Source organism: Gasterosteus aculeatus, chromosome Y (genome assembly GCF_964276395.1).
Source record: "Gasterosteus aculeatus chromosome Y, fGasAcu3.hap1.1, whole genome shotgun sequence".
NCBI lineage: Eukaryota > Metazoa > Chordata > Actinopteri > Perciformes > Gasterosteidae > Gasterosteus > Gasterosteus aculeatus.
The window spans coordinates 14,997,136-15,019,123 of NC_135709.1; the positions used below are offsets into that span (position 1 = coordinate 14,997,136).

General features: G+C 44.9%; 1 protein-coding gene and 2 long non-coding RNA genes across 3 annotated transcripts in view; 2 read left to right on the forward strand and 1 right to left on the reverse strand.

The window, feature by feature from the left end:
* Positions 1 to 3,372: 3,372 nt before the first annotated feature.
* On the reverse strand, positions 3,373 to 6,082 carry LOC144391242 (uncharacterized). The gene is made up of 4 exons (XR_013455148.1): positions 5,954 to 6,082; positions 5,676 to 5,798; positions 3,930 to 4,047; positions 3,373 to 3,521 (listed from the first exon to the last, which is right to left on the reverse strand). It is a non-coding gene; the product is annotated as an uncharacterized LOC144391242 (long non-coding RNA).
* LOC120812247 (N-acetyl-beta-glucosaminyl-glycoprotein 4-beta-N-acetylgalactosaminyltransferase 1-like) overlaps positions 5,515 to 21,988 on the forward strand; it is a 113,170-nt gene continuing 96,696 nt past the window's right edge. The window contains exon 1 of the mRNA XM_040168067.2: positions 5,515 to 6,973. Within this exon, the coding sequence (XP_040024001.2) occupies positions 6,832 to 6,973 (142 nt within the window). The 5' untranslated portion in view covers positions 5,515 to 6,831. The remainder of the gene's footprint in view (positions 6,974 to 21,988) is intronic.
* On the forward strand, positions 12,490 to 13,443 carry LOC144391239 (uncharacterized). Its single transcript, XR_013455142.1, has 4 exons — positions 12,490 to 12,841; positions 12,979 to 13,040; positions 13,129 to 13,206; positions 13,303 to 13,443. It is a non-coding gene; the product is annotated as an uncharacterized LOC144391239 (long non-coding RNA).

The following is a 21,988-nucleotide window of genomic DNA, read 5'->3' on the forward strand; positions in this document are numbered from 1 at the left end:
AACTTGTGAGGACAGAGCCACGCGCCGTAGTGCCAAGAACTGACTAAAACTTTGCGGATAATTAAGTGCAGGGATAAATAGACCTAAAATAAGAAGAGATAAGATAAGAAATAGGTCATCATATAACTCGCCTTGCAGGTGAGGACAGAGTCACGGCCGTCTGCCAAGACCCGAAAATAATAAATTACTGGATACATTTTTACAATAAATATAGATCAGTTGAAAACGTTGCAAATTTGTATATAATTGTATATTGTATGGTTTTGTTTGGAAAAGACCACAACCGGTTAAGTTTTTGTTTTGTAGCCTAACAGGGCCCACAAGGCTTTGTTCTTTGAAACAAAGGGCTGTGATCGGAACCACCATTGGTTGCGGTTGGGGAACGTGGAGCACATGTTTTTGGAACATTACAAGATGGCGGGCGGAGATAAATAGAGAAAACAGTTAAAAGATGGCTGAGAAAGAAATTCTCAGCACGGTCTACAGGGGGGATAACAATGACTTGTTATCCACCACTACTGGGGGTGGAGAACATGTGCTTTGGAGATTTCCAAAATGGCAGCCAGCGACAGTTAAAAGAAGAAAGTTAAAACAGATGTAACACAGTTTTTGTATTTCCCACCTACACTCTGTATTTCCATTGAACAGTGTCTCCCCTTGTCTCCATTTCCAAATAATTCTAACATTTTTTCTTCCTCCATTCTTAGGACCATGTGATTTTTGTTTGCATTACAAACGGTCTATGGAATTTTTCTAGGCTCTATGTGATTCTTTATGTTTTAACGTGTATATAATTTTTCTCTGCTTACATTAACACAATTTTCCCATTTATTGTTTAAACATTTTTACAATTACTGAGTTTGAGAGAGACTCTGATCAGAGTCTGCAACACATCACACATAGACACACACAGCAGCAGCACACCTGAAGATGCACATTAGCATGCAGTTGAAGTTGAAAACTGATGAAGGACACACATAAGGTGTTTGACGGTACGATAAATGGTGAACGTAAGTGTAAAGATGAGAAAGAAGGTTAGACGGTTAAACAGTTGTTCAAGGTTTTTGTGACAGATCATCACACACATCCTGGAGCCCAGAGAGGCTGCAAGGAGAAAAGGAGGGAGCAGCGAACGGATTGGTAAGATGCAGAGGTCAAAGGGTGCAGACAGCTGACCAACAGTGTTAAAATAACACATGCCTCAACAGGAGGGATGTAGATATAGAAATATTTTTCCAAATTGAACGATGGGAAAACTTAACAAAATAAATTACTAAAAGAAAGATTTAGATACCAGAGGTATGTATTGTCAACAGCTCACAAGAGTTGAATCTCACAATTTGACTTCTATTTCTGGAATGAATTTGAAATGTTGTTCTTCTCATTCAGTCAGCAGGACTGATAGTAAAGTAAATGGTACAGTTAAAGCTACAATTAAGAAAATAATGACTAGAACGGAAAGAATTAAGGACTAGATAAGTAATGTTTAAATTTGCACAAAGACCAGGAGGAACACCTGGGAAGAGCACACCCACCCACACACACACACCCACACACACACACACCAACACACACACACACACACACACACACACACACACACACACACACACACACACACACACACACACACGTAGGCAACCCATTGTGCTTCTCTATTCAACAGCTGACCAGGGAATCCTGATCCCCCGATCGGTCTGGTCACAGGACCTGCGAGATTCTCAGGATCAAGAAGAGAGTGGATCTCAATCACACGTCAATGACGACCACTACGCGTCGCCTGACCAAGCCTTTGATAACAAGAGGAAGTATACACTCAACCATAATCCCACAAACACTTTAGTTTGTGTACAAGTTATTACCACACAACTTCAAGTAATTAATTAAGAAAAGGAACAGAAACCCCTCATTTAAATCCAAGCTGATTGAGATATACAAGCAAATACACACGGTTGATATTATTGTGAGAACAAGAGATCCAGGTTCTTGATTCATAATGTCCAAACATTTCCCTGATATAGAACTATACAGTAAATAGACATATTCACATTGAACATCTGGTCGGACGGTGAAAGAGATTCACCTTTCCGTTGAGTTGTACTTAGTAAGGTAACAGTATTGTCCCGTAGTTTTACACCTGTTTGCTAGGGAGGTTTCTTGGTAGTTCCCCTCTTCTCAGTTGTCCGCTGCTTTGTTCTACAAAGCACGGGGGTTGAGGAGGCGTCATTGCTAGAGTGGTGTTGTTCCCACATGGTCCATTTACTTCTACATTTACTTCTAATCGATTAACTTTTGTTTCCAGCAGTAAAATCTTCTGTACGAGTTTGTGGTAATCTTCCGTAGAGAAGGGAGGCATCTTCTGCTAATTACCTTTAGCACTGTAGCACAGGCTCAGGCTTATCTTGTTTGGTAGGCCTCCTCGCGTAGCGTTGAGGAAGTCGTAAAAATATTGAAAAATGCCTGTTTTATCTAAAAGAAAATATAATCCCACTGGTTTTGTAAGTATCCAGGAGCTCCTGCTCTTTGTTTCATTAAGCGATTGCCGTTGCCAGAGGTGAAAGTGGACAAAATGAGCGGAGCTGCTCCTCGGTGCGACTGGTAGGTTTGAGGCTCTTAGAGGGTTTTTTATCTTCTGACAGCAGTCGTACTGAGATGGAGGACCAGCACGGATATTTTAAAAACATGATTGAGAAAAAAGTGTGATTTCTTTCTATTTTAAACTCTTCCTTTTGAGGATATCAGAACAAACCCGTCACAAGCCACATTGTAACATGGTTACAGCCAACACGACGCCGGCAGCCGAGCTATTTATACTTTTGCTGTGTTGTTTTATGTTCACCTATTCAGATGGGAGTGCAGCCCACTGAGTAACTTCCTAAACGTTCCGTCACAACTACACATCTCTGCAGGGATCACATTTTCAGATCCGTCTCACCGCGTTTGGAGGAAACCACTGCAGAGGAGTGCATGTGTGTCTGTCATTGGCATGTGCGTGTGCATGTGCATGTGTGTGTGTGTGCTGCTGGGCCAAAGGCAAAATGTAGAAATCTGTCAACTACTCAGACTTATGAATCCATTACTTATGAAACTGTTACTTTGTACTTGCATTCATTTGTTGGGCAGGAAATCTAAATATGGACAACCGTACCAGGAATATTCTCATTAAGCCAAAATTAGAAGACACATGCCCCCCCCGCCCCCGCCCGCCCCCCTCTCAAGTATAATCCCAAATCCCCTGATTCCCCCTTCACGTTCTCTCTCCCAATCGCCTGTTCCCCTCCTCGTTCATCTCTTAACATGGATGAATGCTATTTCCCATGCAGGAAATCCCAAAGGGCACAGGAAAGCAGGAAAGGAAATGCCACTTCCCACCTGCTTGGGAGGAAGGAGGCGCGGGCACAGGATGGAGCGGCAGTCAGAGCTGATCTGTCGGGATGCGGGAGGCAAAAGCTCCTAATCCCTGCGACATTCCAGAGCTCTCGTCAAAGCCTGTGAACTGCTTGCTGTGCTGCAGGAGGAGGCTGAGGGGGACGGACAGACATCGGGGCAGAGATAGACAAAAGTGGACAATTAAGTGCGTGTTGAATTTGTTAAAGGATGGGATCTTCTAAAAAGCTGCAAATGTTGGATTAGATGATTTGCTTATTAAAGAGAGGGAAGCCTCTACTCCGGGCCCGGTTTCTTCTCTCTCGCTCGTCTGCACCACATCCTCTCTGTTAAAAATGCAAACATCCCCGGCCTGAGACGATGCTCGCTGCATACTGAGTCCCTTACGGTGCCCCCCCCCCCCTCGCCTGTGGTCTACGGCAATGTAAATTTAGATGCCACACTTGTGACGGCTGTAATGGGCAGCTGGGCAATTCAGCCCTCCCCCGTTGCGCTTGGACTCTGTGATAACCGCTGAGCAGCAGCTCCCTGTCAGTCCACACCTTGGACACCCTCTCTGTTCATACGCTCCCACTGCACAGCCAACCTCCTCCTGGATTCATCCAAGCGTGGACATCCCTTGAGCGTGGTACCTAGCAGGTGCCACATGTTCCTGCAGGCCTGAGGGGGAGAGAGAGAGAGAGAGAGAGAGAGAGAGAGAGAGAGAGAGAGAGAGAGAGAGAGAGAGGAGGCCGACGGAGAAAATAGCACAGGTTCATTTTATAACTTAAAAAGAATGCAAATGTTTCAGAGAATATAGGTTACATTATTAAAGTCCAGGGTTTGTGCCCGCTGTCCTTTATCTAGATTTGTCACAGCATCAATAGCTTATCAGAGCTACAGCTGGATGATTGGACTTGTACTTACTGAGGGTAAACCACATGTGTGATGCATGTCGTCCTATTGAGAATGATCACGGTTGTGTGTTTGGTTCTGCTTTGGTTAATTTTGAGAATTAAAACACACACACGCACGCTTTGCGCAATGGTATTTTCACTTAATCTGCTTGATGAGACATATAAAGGCTGTGCTTAATCCTTTGTTAAATGCGATGTCAATGGGTCCATTTACAGCCTCATCATTCTCAGTGTCTCATTTCAACAGTGTGTTCCAAATACTTGTCCCTCTAGTATTTTTTAATGTTATTTAAGTTATCAACATTCTAAAACCCTGTCGTACTAAAACAGACAATTACAGAAATCGAACAGTGTCAGATGTTATTCAAGCTGCAACTTCAGATAAAAAACTTCAGATTATTTGTTAAGTTTAACAAAGGTAAAGTAAAAATGTTTTTTATAATGTCATTGTTTCACCACCCTCCATATAGGGTTTTGATTTTTCCAGTAAGCAGCGTCATCATCTATTTTGTGCATTGCATCATGGGAGAATACCCCCATAGTACACATCAACAGTGCAGTTTAATGTACACTCTTGTGTATACATTAGTTATAAAGGCAAAAAAATTGCTCTTTTCATACTTTTATTTCATCTCATTAGACTGAAGCAACTTTCCTCCAGTCAAGACTAATTAAGTCATTGCTCTTGTAGCTTAGACCAGAAGGTGGCAGTCAAGCACACAAACACACGGACACACACACGAGCACACGATGCACAACTTGCTGTGCAATGAGCTGCAAAGTGAATCTAAGGAATGATATTTCAGCCACATTGAATTGAGAAAAAAATCAGGAATATATCTCAGAGTCAATTTCCCTTTGAATATCGGACCGGAGGTGATTTCTTTCTTAATACCCCTCAAACCAGAGTTACACCAACATGTAACTGTTTATATGAAAATACTGACAAAAAAATGTATTTTTGTGCACAGAAGGTATCTGGAGCAATGATCTAAATTGTCTCCATTACCCGAAAAACGGACCCGTTAAATCATTGTTGATCAGATGAGCATTAGATGCAGAAGAGGGCGGCGGGGAAGACAATGGGAAAGCTTAACAAGTTTCAGGATTCGCGTCCATCTATTGGATGACAGATAACAATCGCGCCGAGTAACGTGAGGCCGGGCGTCTCCGTCCCACCCCTCTGCACCCGTTGCGGGCTTGTGATTGGACGCCGCTCTTGCCATTCCCCGTACGTACGGCCAGGTTAGGTTGCTCTGCACCGTCCGAGATGCTCAGCTGATGGGCGTACCGGAGCCGTGCGGCGACAGGAGACACCGCGTTCACGCGTTTCCGTCGTGGCAAAACAACAACAACAACAACAAAAAAGAAACCATGTTATTTTCTGGTTACATCACCGCCGGCTGCTGGTCCGCGCGCGACCCTCTTCCCGGAGCTCAGCTGGCTCTCCTCCCGCTCCTCCTCCTCCTCCTCGCGCACGGCGACAAGCGGGTCGGACGATGCTCTTGCTGCGTTCTAAAGGGAAAAAAGCCCACGAAAGAATAACAACACAAAGCAGTGCGTCGCCGCCGCGTAATCCGCGCGTAATTGTCTGATCCGGATGAGGGTATATTCGCTTTTCCCCGCACGCACTTTTCTCGGGTGGTGGACGAAAATTGGGTGAAACGCACCTGCCGCAATCGGGAGCACACGGACGCCTGTTTCCCAGCCTGCACCCGCCAATCCACGTCCACGACGGAGCTCTTCTTCGCCGTGGAGCGCTCGCAGTTCTTAAGCGTTTACTCTTCGTTGGGGGGCTTCGATCCAGCGCGAGTGTTGTGGGGGATCACAGCTGATCGCCCCTCCTCTCTCCCGGGACTTGAATAAAAAAACAAAACGTGCTGCATCTGATTCCTCCACACTGGATCGCTAAAGCCGGAGTCTCAGTTCCAGCTGTGCGTTCAACGCCGCTGGACGGAGCGCGAGCGGGCTTTGACACTTGTGTTTTTCGGGTGGGTTGCCACCTTCACCTTTCCCCCCGGCCATAATCAGCGTCGCGGTGTCAGCAAATGCCTGAGCTACAGAGGGATTTGTGCAGATTATCGCCGGACTGCTATTTTGTTGCCTCGGTCGCGCTCTTTAACTGAATGTGAGCGGCTTTTGCCCTGCAGAGCCCCGGCCGCCCGGAACCTCCGGCGGGGACGCCTGCTTAACCAGCCACGCTATTCATAGGGGAAGGGAGGAAGAGGGAGGAGGGGAAGAGAACCGTGTTTTTTTTTTGCATTCGCGAGCAATGACAGCCACAGAGGTGTGTGGACCCAGATCTGAGGACACGCCGAGTCGGGCGCATCTGTCCCCACGTGGATCCGACGGGTACAAGACGCGCTCCGACCGGGCTGAGACTCCGCTGTTTCCTCGCAAGCTTCCCGGGATTCCGCCGCTGTGACCCGGGAGACTAACGAAGCGCCACAGCAGTGAACCGCTTGTCCCCCTCCCTGTCCCCGTCCCCGTCCCACCGGACCCGTTTCCACTCTGTACCGGGCGGCTACCGGAGGATGTGTGAGCCAGGATGCTGCGATTCCCCGTGAAGAAGATCCGGAAGCAGTTCAAGCTCTTGCTGCTGCTGGTGCTGCTCACCTCCGCCGTGTGGTTCACCTACATGCACATCAACCAGGGCAAGAACATCAAACTCCACTTCAACTACGGGAAAGGTAGGCTGTGTATCCATCTGTGTTCGCCGAGGTGGGTCCGGGGGTCACAGGCGTGCCAGTCAGGGGAAGGCCGCTTCCCACCTGCTGCTGCGACAGTTCCTGTAACCAAGGCTTGATGAAGGCGGTAACGGCGGATAGTGCCGAGAACAGCGATTTAATGAAATAAATGCTCATACACGGTGCCGGGGAAGTGACTTGCCATCGTGTACTACGGATTCGTCATGGGGCGGCGGTGTTCACTCTCCTGCAGCTGTTGGCGTAAAGTGATACCCAATGATTATGATGTCCTTGAAGAGTGGACACACACACACACACACACACACGCAGAGGATGCACTGACACACAGGGAGCATTTATAAATCAATTTAGTTTTCTGATGATGATGATTCCTGAATCTGACATAATAACAATAATAATACATTTTATTTATAACGCACTCTTCATCAGCAGATCTCAGAGTGCGACAGAGCCGGCAAAACATAGTTAAAACACAGTTGGAATAAAGTTAAAGCTAGTAAAAACATAATAAAGAGTAAACGACGCCGTGGATGTTTGGGGAGTAAAGTAGTTCTTGCAGATAGTAAAGTTGAGCAGAGATAATCGAGCTGACTCGTTTGTATACAGGTGCTCTTAATATTGCGTCACACACGTACAGACACTGATGTCCACGTGATGAACAGTCACTCTGTCGTCTCACACAAGTACATTTATTGCACCGTGCATCCTCTAGCTTTTGTGACTTTTGCCGTCGCCGCGGTGCCGTTTGCGTGCTGATATTTCTACGACGTGTGTTTTCCTGCATTCAAACGTCCCTCTAAGAGTCGGCTCCTCTGCTGCGGCCGTCAGTCGGAGAAGGAAGCTGTCGTGCTGTACTTTGCTGGTCTGTGCGTCTAATTGACTGTACTTCGTTTAACAGGCGTGCGATCAGGTCAACTCACTTAACCTCTTATGAGTAACACGTCCCCTCTCGCGCCAAAGGTTTCTAAGTGAGATGTAGCCATTGCTGAAGATGGGGCTCCATGAAGTGTGTAAATATTCATATCAGGCTGGCTGTATCTCGCCACACACACACACACTAACACACACAGATCTTTCATTCTGAACACTGAGTTGGGGAAGGTAATTATGCCAATTCAGGTTTTCAGGTTTCGTCTTTGTTCTCCTTTTATTATAATATGAAACAATAATTTGTCAAGTTCTGCCGGTCCCTATCCTGGAGGAAATTGAATTAATCGGAGCCAATTCCTCTCCCCATCACACGTATCAGACAGATTGCTGAGAGTAGTTCATCCACTGGTTTAATGTCTTCTTGGCAAACGACCATCATATTTATGAGAAAGACAAACGTCCGGTTTGAAGTAGCCCAGTGCGGCTGCATCCGTCTACTCGTGAATGATGACTTGAGAAGCGTGTTCGAGACAAGTGTACAGCTGAGCAGATGATTTTATACAAAGTGGGTCGACACACAAACGTGGCAAACAAACGCTCCCTGGTAATGAATTCAACGGAATCTCACGGAAAACGCATTTTTCAGCCTTTGCAATGGATTTTTGGGCAATGCTCTGCAACTCGCTTCGTCTTCTCCTCTGGTTGAGCCATCGCTACCTTTTTCTGTGTGTACGGACCTCCTTGTGTGTATCACGGTAGAGACGTAAAGGAGATGAAAAAAAAAGTGTGGAATGGAAAATCTCTGGGTGAACTCTGCGGACCGGCTTGCCAGAATCTGGGCGTAGCAGTCAAAGGGAGCGGATGTTGATTCCTTCAACATGGCTGCAAATAGGAGGGTCGTTTCTGCCCCGCTGGTGACATTTACAGCTGAGGTTTAAAGAGTTTTTGCTTGAGTCAAGTGCGACCCAACCAGTGTTTTACCGATTGCATAATGGAAACTCGATGCTCTACACACTTCATTTCGTTGATGCACACGTCATTAGTCAAAAGTAATATTTGAACGGACATTCAAAAGAATACGATAACGGCACGATGAGCAATGCCAATTGGACCGTTGGGAATGTGCGAGTGTTTCTTTTAAACATTCGTTTATCTTTTCTTTAAAGCCAAGGTAGCCATTGTTGCTTTGATGTGTGGAGCCAGAAAAGTGTAATTAAATAGTTTTCAGATTGCACACTGGCCAGACAAGCCTTATTTAATCCGAATTTCAATGAGGAAGTGTGTTGGCAGGCAGTGCTGCGGTGCATATTAGATGAGTGCCACATTTAAGTGCGGCCACCCAGTCGTACAACAGCTCCCCTGTTTTCCAGCATCAACAGGTCCGAGGAGGAGGAGGAGGAGGAGGAGGAGGAAGGCCGGTTGGCTGCTGCATACAGGCCCCCATTGATCAACTATGATTACACATGAGGAGTCGCACGCACATGCATACACTTAATCACTCCCACACAAACACACAAATATGTTTCCTATATTTTTGTAAAACGGCACATAAAACGCATCCACTTCAAATCATCACCTCTCAGAAGGGACGAGGAGGAAGTCAGCGGAGGAAGTCCCCGGGGCCTCGACAGATTGGCTGCCTGGTTGCCCATGGAGACGGCATATGGCAGAGGAGCGTGCTGGGCCGGTGGGATGTTTTCAAGCTTATTTTATCAAGGCCGATGGATTCGCCGATTGTGAGGAAGCTTGACTGCGTTGAGACTAAAAATAAAGCACTCAACGCGTAGACGCAGCTTCACTGTATGTTACGAGTGCCTCTGGAGGGGGAAGGTAAAAGTCATTCAAGGAACCACGCTCGCGTTCAAATCGAAACACTCGGATGTAGTTGCGGTATCCAGTTTTATTTGGCTGGTTGTATTTGCACAGTGACGCCCTCAAGCTGGCCGGCTGTCATGGTAACGGGCCCTCGGATGTCATTTACCCTAATTTTAGCTCCTTTGGTTCTCACCGTCGGTCGGCCTCACCTCAACTCAACCAACTCAATATTTGTGTGTGTGTGTGTTTGTGTGCTTTATCACGTACACAGCACCTTTTTTCAATATCTACTTTTAATTTAGATTTGAATATCATGAATTACCTTTTGGGGTTTTTAAATAATGCAGCTGCTCGGCGCCCACTTGCCCTTTCGATGGAACAGAACAGTTGTTAATGGGAGAGAAAGAGTAAAAAAAGAACATGAAATACTTAAATAAGCTGCTTTGCTTGCTTAGTAAAAGTAAATTTCCCAGGTGGTTGCGTTCTACAGCTCCGGTGTGTTTCTGACGGCTGAGTTCATCAGCTTTTACACAGAACTTGCAGTGTGGGTGCAGCTTGCAAGTCGGCAGCAATAAAGTGGTTTGGGATCACATCTGCACCCAGCTGGGTGGCGGAGCTTCCATATCTTACAAGGGCCCAGCATTCCTAAATACAAGTATCAGCAGGAGACATTCTGAGGTGAGTTATGAAACTAGCTTGACTAATGTGGTCATTTATATTCCTTCGATCCCTACTGTTTGTCTTAACAGCAATACTTCTCATCTAGAAACCTGGATTTTTCTTTTTTTTCATGTATTAACCTGAAAACTGGCATATTAAGTACAATGCAATCATTTCTGATTCGATACTGCAACACTCGAGAAAAGAAACTGTATTATATATGTAAATAGGTCCGGTCACTTAAACTGTATGTCCTGCAAAGGGCTGGTTCATAACGGCATGCGGCCCACTGTTAGCTGGTGTGGGTGGAGCTGTGATGGGTGACTGTCAGATCCTCAACCGTGAATCCGCCCTACAGTCCATCCGACCAACCCAGTAAATCTCTCCCCCTCTGGGTAATCCCGCAGCTCGGATGAATGACGTTCCCATGACATCTCAAACGGCATCTTCCCCAATGCGCCTACAGACCCGCGTGGTGGAGCAGGAGTCTAACAGGAGGCCATGTTACCTCACGATCCATCTCATCTGCAAATGCGGTCGCTGACTTTTTATTGTCTGCACTGTCATCTTTGTGCAACTCGGTGAGTTCGTACGCTCGTGTGATCTGCTCCCTCGACGAAGCATGTTTTGATTTCTCGCGAAAGCAAACGCGCACACGGTGCAGCCGGGTGGCATGCATCCAAAATCGTATTCACACGTCCGCTGTGCATTCCACAAACCCCGGTAAGTGCCGGTAACATTTACAAATGCGGATGCAAGACTGGGAGAGGGAGGGAGGTTTTTTGGTTGGCGAGGTGAGCAAAAGCGCTGGAGATACACAAGTCCACAGTGTGTTAACCTTGAGGTTAATGAAATTTGTGTTGGCCTTGCCTAACAAGCCACCATCAAGGTACCAGCTCTGCCCCATGCAGATGAGAGTGCTGGCTCACTGCCACGGCTTTGCTGCAGGAGATTTTTGTGTAAAAGCGAGCAAATTGTGTTTGTGTGATGTAGCTTTTTTTTTTAAAAAGTCAGAAATTGATGTGGGCCTCCCTTGGCAGTTGTCCCCCCATGACCCCCCTCCTCCTAATTCTAGGGGAGGTTTTGACATGTAAATGAAAATGCTGTGAGCTATACCAATGCAAATCAGGGTCGCAGAGGGAGTTTTAGCACAGGTGACATTTTTTTAAAAGGTAAGAAAATCTCACAAATAGATCAGGCTCAGTAGCCTGATTATAGACTCTTACATTTGAGCTTGAATTGATTTATTTAATTCAAATATGCTAGATTACTGTGTACGCCATTAGCAATGGCAAATGTTATGTAAAAAATATACACAAAATAACTTCTTTAAAAAATGAGTTTTAATCAAGGTAAAATGAGCATTCCATGCAAACAACATTTGAATCAGCATGAGGGGTCTGCAGAGATCACAGTCTCCTAGAGCTCAACTACAGTGCATAGTGGCAGGACTACAGTGACCTTTTCTTTGGTCTTAAATGCACAGAGGATGTATTAACCACACATCTTCTAGCAATGCGCTCAACTGGCAGAAATGATGCTGTATGACGTGTCTGTTCCCTGCAAGCCCCAAACTTCTATTGGCTTTCCATAAAAATGTCTGTCCGGGTGGAGATGAAGCCCGGAAACTTGTGCAAGAACATGTTTAAATGCCGTACCCTTTGACACAACATTAACAACTATAAACTGCTTTATAATGGCTGGTCGTAGTTCTGCTAGAGGGTCAAGGACGGGTTCCTCAAAACTGTTGTGTTTCCACACCACTTAGCATGAACATATGCTGACCTTTCTGCTCTGCATCTATCGATTGAGTAAGTTACATTCATATATGTTACCCGTTTACATGTCATGGCAAAACATTCAACCTCAGTGATCTGATGATACATTGTCAACATTGCATGTCTGTCAGACTCAGGAGTGTCTGGTGGAATGGAGAAAGAGGCACCACTGTACAGGTTTCTAGGGAAAGTCGTTCCGCTGACACCAAAACACTGCTTTACATAAAGCATATCAGCTGTTTCAAAGTCCCAACCATTTGTCTTCCTAAAATACTGGTCCTTCCGTATAACAATAACCTCGTATGTGATTGGAGGACCCTTAGACTCCTCGTCCAATCACGTGTGAGGTCATAGGCATGACTCAGACAGCAGTACTTGCAAGACGAGCATACAAACAGACACGTGTGTGTTACTATATTCAGAAGAACTGTATCTCCAGTTCCTTTGTTTGGTTTTTGCTGCTTCGTGAATAATGGCTGGACGACGTCTCGCGTTCAACTCGCCTTCAACTCCTCTCCGCGGTCACCAACTTTCGGCCAGTCCGCAGACAAACGAGAAGAAGCTGCTGATGCTCTCAGTGGATCGTCTCGTCAACTCCAACAACAAACTGCCGATATCAACGAGCGGTTCGCTCCACTGGAGCGTTCGGGACTCTGCGGGTTTCTGTCCATGGAGGAGAGGAACCGACTCAAAGAAGAGGAGACGGGCGCACGATCCCACGATAGCGGTAAGAATACGTTCGATGACTGCAAGCTAAGCTAAGAGTAGCGTAGCCTCAAGCTAAGCTAAGAGTAGCCTAGTAGCCTTACAAGTGAGCAGAAACAGCTTTATTAAAGTGTGTTTTCTTTGCCGTGTCGTTTACAGGAAGCGCTGCGCCGTCTTCACAACTCCGAGACGAATTACAGGCGCTACGAACCGGAGCAAGGGTCAGATTTACAGAATATGCTTTCATTCTGCGCTATAAGGGAATATATACGTATAGATACCGATCATAACTACATTTTGTTTTCACAGACTAATCTCTCCTCATAGTGAGGCGGTGACCTCGTATTTGCTCCGGGAAAAGTCCAGATTTAGACGACGTCATTGTGTGTAAGTGACACTGTTTCTCCTTCCTTGTTAAATGTTACTGTGACTTGCGTTTGATTTTTTTTGTATTCATACCACACTCATTTAATTGTTTTCCAGCCGCCTGTGAGACGTATTTTGAGACGTACGCAGGAGCTTCAGGTTCAGCCGGAACGCTCACTGCGAGCGGAAGCTGCGAAGGATTCAGCGCGGAGTCGAGCGAGAAGAAAGAGGGTCAGAGTTTATTTGCTGACTTGTTTCAGGTGCATTGATAGATGTGTTGTGTCGGTACGCATCGCATCGCACAGTACTGATCCATTGTTGGTTTGGCTTTCTTTGCATAAACATGTGGCAAATGTTCATTTTCTCTATAAATTCATTGATGTCCTGGTTGGTATCCTAATAATAGTGTAGTAGCCTACATAGGATAACCATGAAATGAATATACAGCATAATATGAATATATAAATAAAATGAGGCGGGTGACCAATAGCGACAGATCTGCCGACCAATCACGAGTGATTGAAAGTTGTGGTTTCATCCAATCATGAACTAGTGTGGTTTTGCTGCCAATCACGAGTGATTTTATTTGTTCGTAAGTTGTGGTTTCATCCAATAAGGAGTAAGGATATTCAAGCCCGCTCGGCTCGGCCACCCGCGGTTTCGCTGCATTCATATGCTAATTCGGGCCATTCGCACCTCCGCCAGCTCTCCACCTACGTCATGGTTCGTTTCCGACAATTTGTGGCACAGACAAACGCGACGTGCGCGGGTTGCAAATTGTCGGAAACTGTCGGAAATTAGGGAGATTTCTGGGCGTTTACGGGGACGAAAATTATGGCACTGTCTGCCCGCTGGCACCGCGGCGATGGTGGGAGGGACGGGCCTTTGGGAAAAGGGGGGGCAAACGGGGCAGAAGAAGGACACCCTTCTCACGCAACAGGTGGGATGCGCAGCAGGGTGCATTGTGGGAACCGGCCCCACGCAGCGTACAATCAACGTTATCTGCTTGTACCTGGAAACTGGTTTACACATTGGAAAGCTATTCTGGATCCAATTCATACAGTGGGGGGGGTTCTAATAACGCACTAATAACAAGAATTCCTTCAGACCAAAGTCTCCGTGGAGAGATCAAAAAGCCAGAACCATTTACAACCATTTACTAGGACACTGCTGAGTCAGAAAGCATGTGGGTTTGAAGGAACGAGAGACCATCAAGAGAAGAGGGAGAAAGAACGGCGGGAGTGCCACGGAGAAGGATGTCGCGTGGGAGTATCGACTGCAGACGATCATGATCCCTGTCGTGATGGGATTTGTCAGTTCCCTTCGCCGGGGATCGGTTCCGCTCTTTTACACCCCCCCCCCACCTCTGCGGGAGGGATTTTCTTTCACGGGGTTTCTATGCAGCTGCATCAGCTCTGGTGTTGCCTTTCTGAGAGTGATCCACACCTCGCAGGATTTTAATCAATCATCAAAGAGTGTGTGTGTGTGTCTGTGTGTGTGTGTGTGTGTGTGTGTCTGTGCCCGCCCCGCTGCTCAGAATGAGCGGTCTGTGGCAGTTAATGGAAAAGGTCACCCGTCCTCAAGGCTGCGCCGGCTGGCGACAAAGACGCAGGGTGAAGGATCAGAGGGCCGACGGGTAAACCGCTGTGACAGATGAGACGGGGACGTTGATGTTGCATTTACTTTCCCGTTCCCTCTTTTATCCTTATTTTCGATTATCACCTATGAATATTTCCACATTTGTAGACCCACATCTGGAGGGGTCTGCAAATCGTCTCCATTTCTGACGGAGCTCGCCAGGTAAAGTTGAGCTGTGAGTGAGAAGGTTGTCGTACTTTGTATGTTTTTGTAGCCAGAAACAAACACAAAGTGGTGGCTCCATTGCACTATATGGTGTATTCCCTTCTTGACTTCTTTTATTTTATGGTATTATGGCAGGTTTAAGAGGACGAGGCCTGCACTCTGTCATCCTTTAGTGTTTTTTGTCCTCTACTCCGCCGGCTTGATGACCGTCTGAGCGTGTGTCAAAACACTGTTCCCCATTTTATTGGGGCCAGTCATGATGTAAAGATAATTCGCAAAGAGGGAAGTTTCCAGTTTCTTCTAGAGCTGTGCTTGTGTTTGTGTAACTGTGCATACTTGCTTTGGGCGGAGTCCTGCCGGTGCACACTGAATTTCTCCATGATTCACTTTAATTAAATATCCCCGTTTTAGTATTCACCATGTCATACTCAAGTTCTTGTTTAGCGCTCTTATATTATCAATCAAACTGCTGCAGCTCAATGTTTTAATCAGTGAAAGTGCTTATCGATTTTAAGAGTTGTTACAATTGTTGTGTTCAAAAATGAAGAAACACCGGACGGACAGAGGTCATCGCTGATCAAAAGGTTAAATCAAATGTATTTAATAAAGGAGATGGTGTTGCTGTAAAAAGAACATCTCAGCTGAGGAGCCGCTGGTCTCAGCAACCAACAGGTCCCAGGTCAGTCCTTTGACCATCCCTAGTGCCCGTCTGTAGCCTCCACCAGTGAACTCGAGAACAATGGTTCCTACAGGTATTTATAACAATGCTTAAAGGTGTGAAAGTCAGTGTCCACACCTCTGGGAGTCTTCTGGTGAGTTCAATGTAACATTACATCAAATACAATCATAACTGCATTGGTATTATTCTATTACAGTTGCAGATTTACAGTGGTTTTACAATATTGTCATTACTTTATTGATTACACAGTTTCAGAATCATGGCTGTATTCTGGTGTACACTATATGCATTTTATTAATTTTATGAACTGGGTCGTATATTTGTTTCTAATATCCTACAATCCATCCCTTTACACCAATTTTGGTGTAAAAACCAATCAGAGGGATCGGTTCATCAAATTCCTCAGTTTTGTCAGATGTGTCGTCTCTATTTGTTTAGCATAATGTTCGATCCAATATGACACGCTTCATCTTACACATTCTAATCATAAGATGTGCATCTGGACACACCTTGTTAACTTGTACCTGGCACAGAACAAAAACTCCCTCGAAAACCCTTTTTGTGAATAAAACGAGGAAGAAATCTGTCGGAGAGATTGAAAGATCTTCTCCCAGGATTTAACATTTCATCACGGATGTCATGTGTACAGTGTAAATTGACACAGGACACATTAATTTAATAAACCTTATGGCATCATGGGGCTGGTCTTCTCTGATGACTCTAATGATAAGAGTCCTGATGCAGAAGATGCAACAGCATCCACCTAGGAATAGAATGCTGGCCATAATGGAGACTGTTATCACAAAAATAAACAATTGTTTGTATTTATTAAATCATCCAATAGAGTCCACGGCAAATCCAGAGTCCAATAAACCTGAGAAGCGGTTGTCCATGTCACTGTTCTCTGCTGGTTCTTCAGTGAGAGCTCTCACCTCCATTTGTGTGTGAGGGTGTTTTCTCGACCATTTCAGGATCTCCTGTGCTAAATGGTTGTTGTTGTTGTTGTTGTCCATGGGGCAGTGTTTGTAGAGGGGATCGGGAACTTGGGAGTGTCTGTACTGGAAATCGATGGCTCTGATGTGACCCGTGGGTCTGAGGTTATGCCTGTGCTGGGCTGTCGTTGTCCCCCATTAGTGTGAGGTGGTCTTGGAACTGTGCTGTCCCTCAAAGGGGAAACCGGAAGGTTGCTTGGACACTTTCTGAATCGGTCCTAGTCTTGCTTCTGGTCTCCTAGAACGATGCTTGTCTTGCTTCTGGTCCGGCTCTGCGGTGCTGGTTCTGCTTCTGTGGGTTCTGATGCTTCCTCCTGGTCCTGCACGGTGGTCTAGCAGACTCTGGGCTGAGGAAGTCCTTCCTCTCAGCGAGATGACGGTTGTTTGGTCACTGCTCACGGTTCCTTTGGCGCCGCTCAGGTTGTTGACAGGTGGTCTCTCCTCTTCTGTGTCATCCCTCTCTGCTCCAGCAGGGGTAGAGGTGCGTCTTCTAGATCCTGTGTGTGACTTGAAACTCATTAGACACCCCCAGGTATTCCCATAGCTTCCATTCTACTGATGTGGCTTTTAGGTTAATGTAGTTTATCAATTATTGGTGATGCATTCCTGTCTGTTGTGCACTGTGTCTATAGTTATGTTTTGTTTAATCGGGACAATACTGTTACCTTAGTAAGTACAACTCAACGGAAAGGTGAATCTCTTTCACCGTCCGACCAGATGTTCAATGTGAAGATGTCTATTTACTGTATAGTTCTATATCAGGGAAATGTTTGGACATTTTTTATAAATCAAGAACCTTGATCTCTTGTTCTCACAATAATATCAACCGTTTTGCTTGTATTTGCTTGTATATTTCATTTTTAGCATGGATTTAAATGAGGGGTTTCTGTCCCTTTTCTTAATCTGAAAGTTGTGTGGTAATAACTTGTACACAAACTAAAGTGTTTGTGGGATTATGGTTGAGTGTATACTTCCTCTTGTTATCAAAGGCTTGGTCAGGCGACGCGTAGTGGTCGTCATTGACGTGTGATTGAGATCCACTCTCTTCTTGATCCTGAGAATCTCGCAGGTCCTGTGACCAGACCGATCGGGGGATCAGGATTCCCTGGTCAGCTGTTGAATAGAGAAGCACAATGGGGTGCCTACGTGTGTGTGTGTGTGTGTGTGTGTGTGTGTGTGGGTGTGTGTGTGTGTGTGTGTGTGTGTGTGTGTGTGTTGGTTCTCTTCTTTTGTTAAGTTTTCCCATCGTTCAATTTGGAAAAATATTTCTATATCTACATCCCTCCTGTTGAGGCATGTGTTATTTTAACACATGTCTCAAAATAAATGTGTCATAATCAGCATCAGGTCAGCTTCAGACTTCTTTGCATTGGCTCAAAGTTCGACGCTGGCTGGCGAGCTCTTCCTTTGTCTTTGTGACTTTCCATCACAATTGGACTTGCATTTGCATTCTCAGTCTTCAGGGCTGCAGCCGCTTCCGGGGGTTTCAGCAACACTTATTGTTACCTGCGTTCTCTACCTGTGAACTCAAAACTCAACTCATGGTTTGTTAGTGACCTAGAACATTCATGTATTCCTAATGAAAATGATAGATTATCAATATATCATATGTAGTTACATGTTTGTATGGTTTGTTGATAAAATCATTACAGGATGATGGTCTGTAACAAAGTTTTCCATTCTGTACTGCTATTACTAATGTTATCCTATGATCTAATATTTGCTTCCGTCATTAAGATGCTGTATGAGATGTACCGTGCACTGTACATCTCATTTCCACACTCAACAACTTGCAGCCTAAGTTTAAGAGAAAATAACAAATTATTTACAACAAGGTCTACAGATTTGGCTCAAATCACATTATTTCCCACATTATTTCCCACTCATTTAAACGTCTCCCTCTGTGCTAACTATTTACATATATTCACCCACTGGACTGTTGACCGTCTCTACGTCCCTACGGGTCGCACCTCTCTGGGAACGACTCCCTTTTGTCTTACCAGACCGGCTCCACAGACAGCGTCCTGTCCTTTGTCTCTTGCCCAAGTCCCATGGGTGTGTGTGCTAATGTGCATCTTCAGGTGTGCTGCTGCTGTGTGTGTCTGTGATGTGTTGCAGACTCTGATCAGAGTCTCTCTCAAACTCAGTAATTGTAAAAATGTTTAAACAATAAATGGGAAAATTGTGTTAATGTAAGAACAATTATATAAACGTTAAAACATAAAGAATCATATAGAGCCTAGAAAAAGTCCATAGACCGTTTGTAATGCAAACAAAAATCACATGGTCCTAAGAATGGAGGAAGAAAAAATGTTAGAATTATTTGGAAATGGAGACAAGGGGAGACACTGTTGAATGGAAATACAGAGTGTAGGTGGGAAATACAAAAACTGTGTTACATCTGTTTTAACTTTCTTCTTTTAACTGTCGCTGGCTGCCATTTTGGAAATCTCCAAAGCACATGTTCTCCACCCCCAGTAGTGGTGGATAACAAGTCATTGTTATCCCCCCTGTAGACCGTGCTGAGAATTTCTTTCTCAGCCATCTTTTAACTGTTTTCTCTATTTATCTCCGCCCGCCATCTTGTAATGTTCCAAAAACATGTGCTCCACGTTCCCCAACCGCAACCAATGGTGGTTCCGATCACAGCCCTTTGTTTCAAAGAACAAAGCCTTGTGGGCCCTGTTAGGCTACAAAACAAAAACTTAACCGGTTGTGGTCTTTTCCAAACAAAACCATACAATATACAATTATATACAAATTTGCAACGTTTTCAACTGATCTATATTTATTGTAAAAATGTATCCAGTAATTTATTATTTTCGGGTCTTGGCAGACGGCCGTGACTCTGTCCTCACCTGCAAGGCGAGTTATATGATGACCTATTTCTTATCTTATCTCTTCTTATTTTAGGTCTATTTATCCCTGCACTTAATTATCCGCAAAGTTTTAGTCAGTTCTTGGCACTACGGCGCGTGGCTCTGTCCTCACAAGTTTCAAATTTATTTATTTATTTTTTAGTTATCTAGCCTCATTGGCGTCGTCTAGTTCATATTTTAATTTATTGTGCCGCCTAACAGAGTCTAAGAGAGCTTACGGAGACAACGAAGAACCGCCATTACAACGCGAACCTCTTCCACTCAATTACTGCTGTTAACACGATCCTGGTTCCATCAGGCCTTGTGGACTTAACTCTGCTAGCGCATTCTACACAGTGCATTACGTATACAGTCTATAAATTGCTATACGTTTATCCCCAACCGGTTAGAGGCCTATACTAGGTTTCCATTCATTCCTTCTATGACTGATCAGTTAAATAACGTCGCCCATTAACTTAACGTTAACGCTACACAAACGAGCTTTGTCGGCAACACACACAGAGACGTCCAAACAAACACTATATACAATGTGCTTTTTATCACAACAGCCATTCAAGCTAAGAGTTAACTTTTTTTTCTCTAAAATGTAGTTTACCTCAAAACATCGTATCTTGTCCACTCACACCTAAATGTTCTATGATAAACTATACAGCATTTCGGTTTTAAAACAACTGGTTGCCGGTTACCTTTTCGATGGCGCCGTGTGAGTGAAGAAAATCGATCGCTGGGCTTTGTTCAGATCAGCTGTTCCTCCGTCCGTCCATTGATCTCCATCACGACGGAGTCACCAAATTGTTGTGTTCAAAAATGAAGAAACGCCGGACGGACAGAGGTCATCGCTGGTCAAAAGGTTAAAATCAAATGTATTTAATAAAGGAGATGGCGTTGTGGTAAAAAGAACATCTCAGCTGAGGAGCCGCTGGTCTCAGCGACCAACAGGCCCCAGGTCAGTCCTTTGACCATCCCTAGTGCCCGTCTGCTGCCTCCACCAGTGAACTCGAGAACAATGGTTCCTACAGGTATTTATAACAATGCTTAAAGGTGTGAAAGTCAGTGTCCACACCTCTGGGAGTCTTCTGGTGAGTTCAATGTAACTCGGATTTCGAATGATCCTTAGTCAATATCAGTGGTTGTTCAAGTATTACATGCATGCATTCCAGTTGATTACATTACATCAAATACAATCATAACTGCATTGGTATTATTCTATTACAGTTGCAGATTTACAGTGGTTTTACAATATTGTCATTACTTTATTGATTACAGTTTCAGAATCATGGCTGTATTCTGGTGTACACTATATGCATTTTATTAATTTCATGAACCGGGTCGTATATTTGTTTCTAATATCCTACACTATGAAGCAATGTGTTCACTCACAGAATGTTTTCAAGGGAACAAAGCAAGTGGATGATTATTGCAAATGTTGTTTGCATTGTGCAGATTTAGATTTATTCGGCCTCCTTTTCCTCACCGTAAATTAACATCCTGTAGTTTTTTTTCTCATACAAATGTGGGACAACAGAGAGATTTTTTTGTCCAGCTGCATTTGGCCCGGAGGTTCATCTCAGCCCCAAAGCCAAAACACTATTCAACTCTATTATTTCTGTGTCGAACGTGCCCCCCCCGCTGGTGTGTTTCATTGCCGTGGAGAACAGGAGCAACTGGGATTGACCTGCTGGCCGCGCTCGTTCCAGCACTGACTCCGTTTCACCTCCAGGTGCTTTGTGAACTACTGCTGTGGATGACACGCAACAGCAGGAGTTGATGAATAAAGTATTGAGACTTTTATATTCAGCTTCCGAAACAACCAACAAATCCATTAATGGCCTCGTCATCTAATGTCAGCTGCTCAAATTTAGAAATTTCAAATGGTGAAAAATAAATCGGCCATTATGTCAACCGTTAATTCTGCTTGCCAAATTAATGTTGTACAAACTTTGTCACAAATGCGTTCATTGGGCTTATTTCTTTGTCAAAGGTATTGCTGACTGTAAAGTTTTTCCCTTTGGGTTCAGAATGTCAACATCTCTTAAAAAGTCACTAACGGCTGCTGAACAATAGTCTTTTTCAAAACCTGATTTTCAGTTTTGCAGCTCCACCTGTGTGTGTGTGTGTGTCTAAAGGTAAATGTTACTTTTTTGTTTACAACGTGGTTTCCAACTAAAGACACTTAAAAAGCCAAAGCTAGTGATGGAGAACGTGATGGTGTAGTTCGGCCCTCCTGCAAACAAGGTCAGTGCGTCGTGATCAATGAGAGTACCCTGTGTTGCCCCCCCTCACCCGCCTCACACTCATTTTTGCTTACAATTGTAGAGAAGCTGATTGAGCCAACTCCTGCTAATCTGCTTTCAGCCCACACTTTGTAAGACAAAGTGCACCCTGGCACAGACGCACACAGGCGCTGGACGCATAGAGGAGTCATTTGTTTTCCTCTGAGTGCCCTTAAT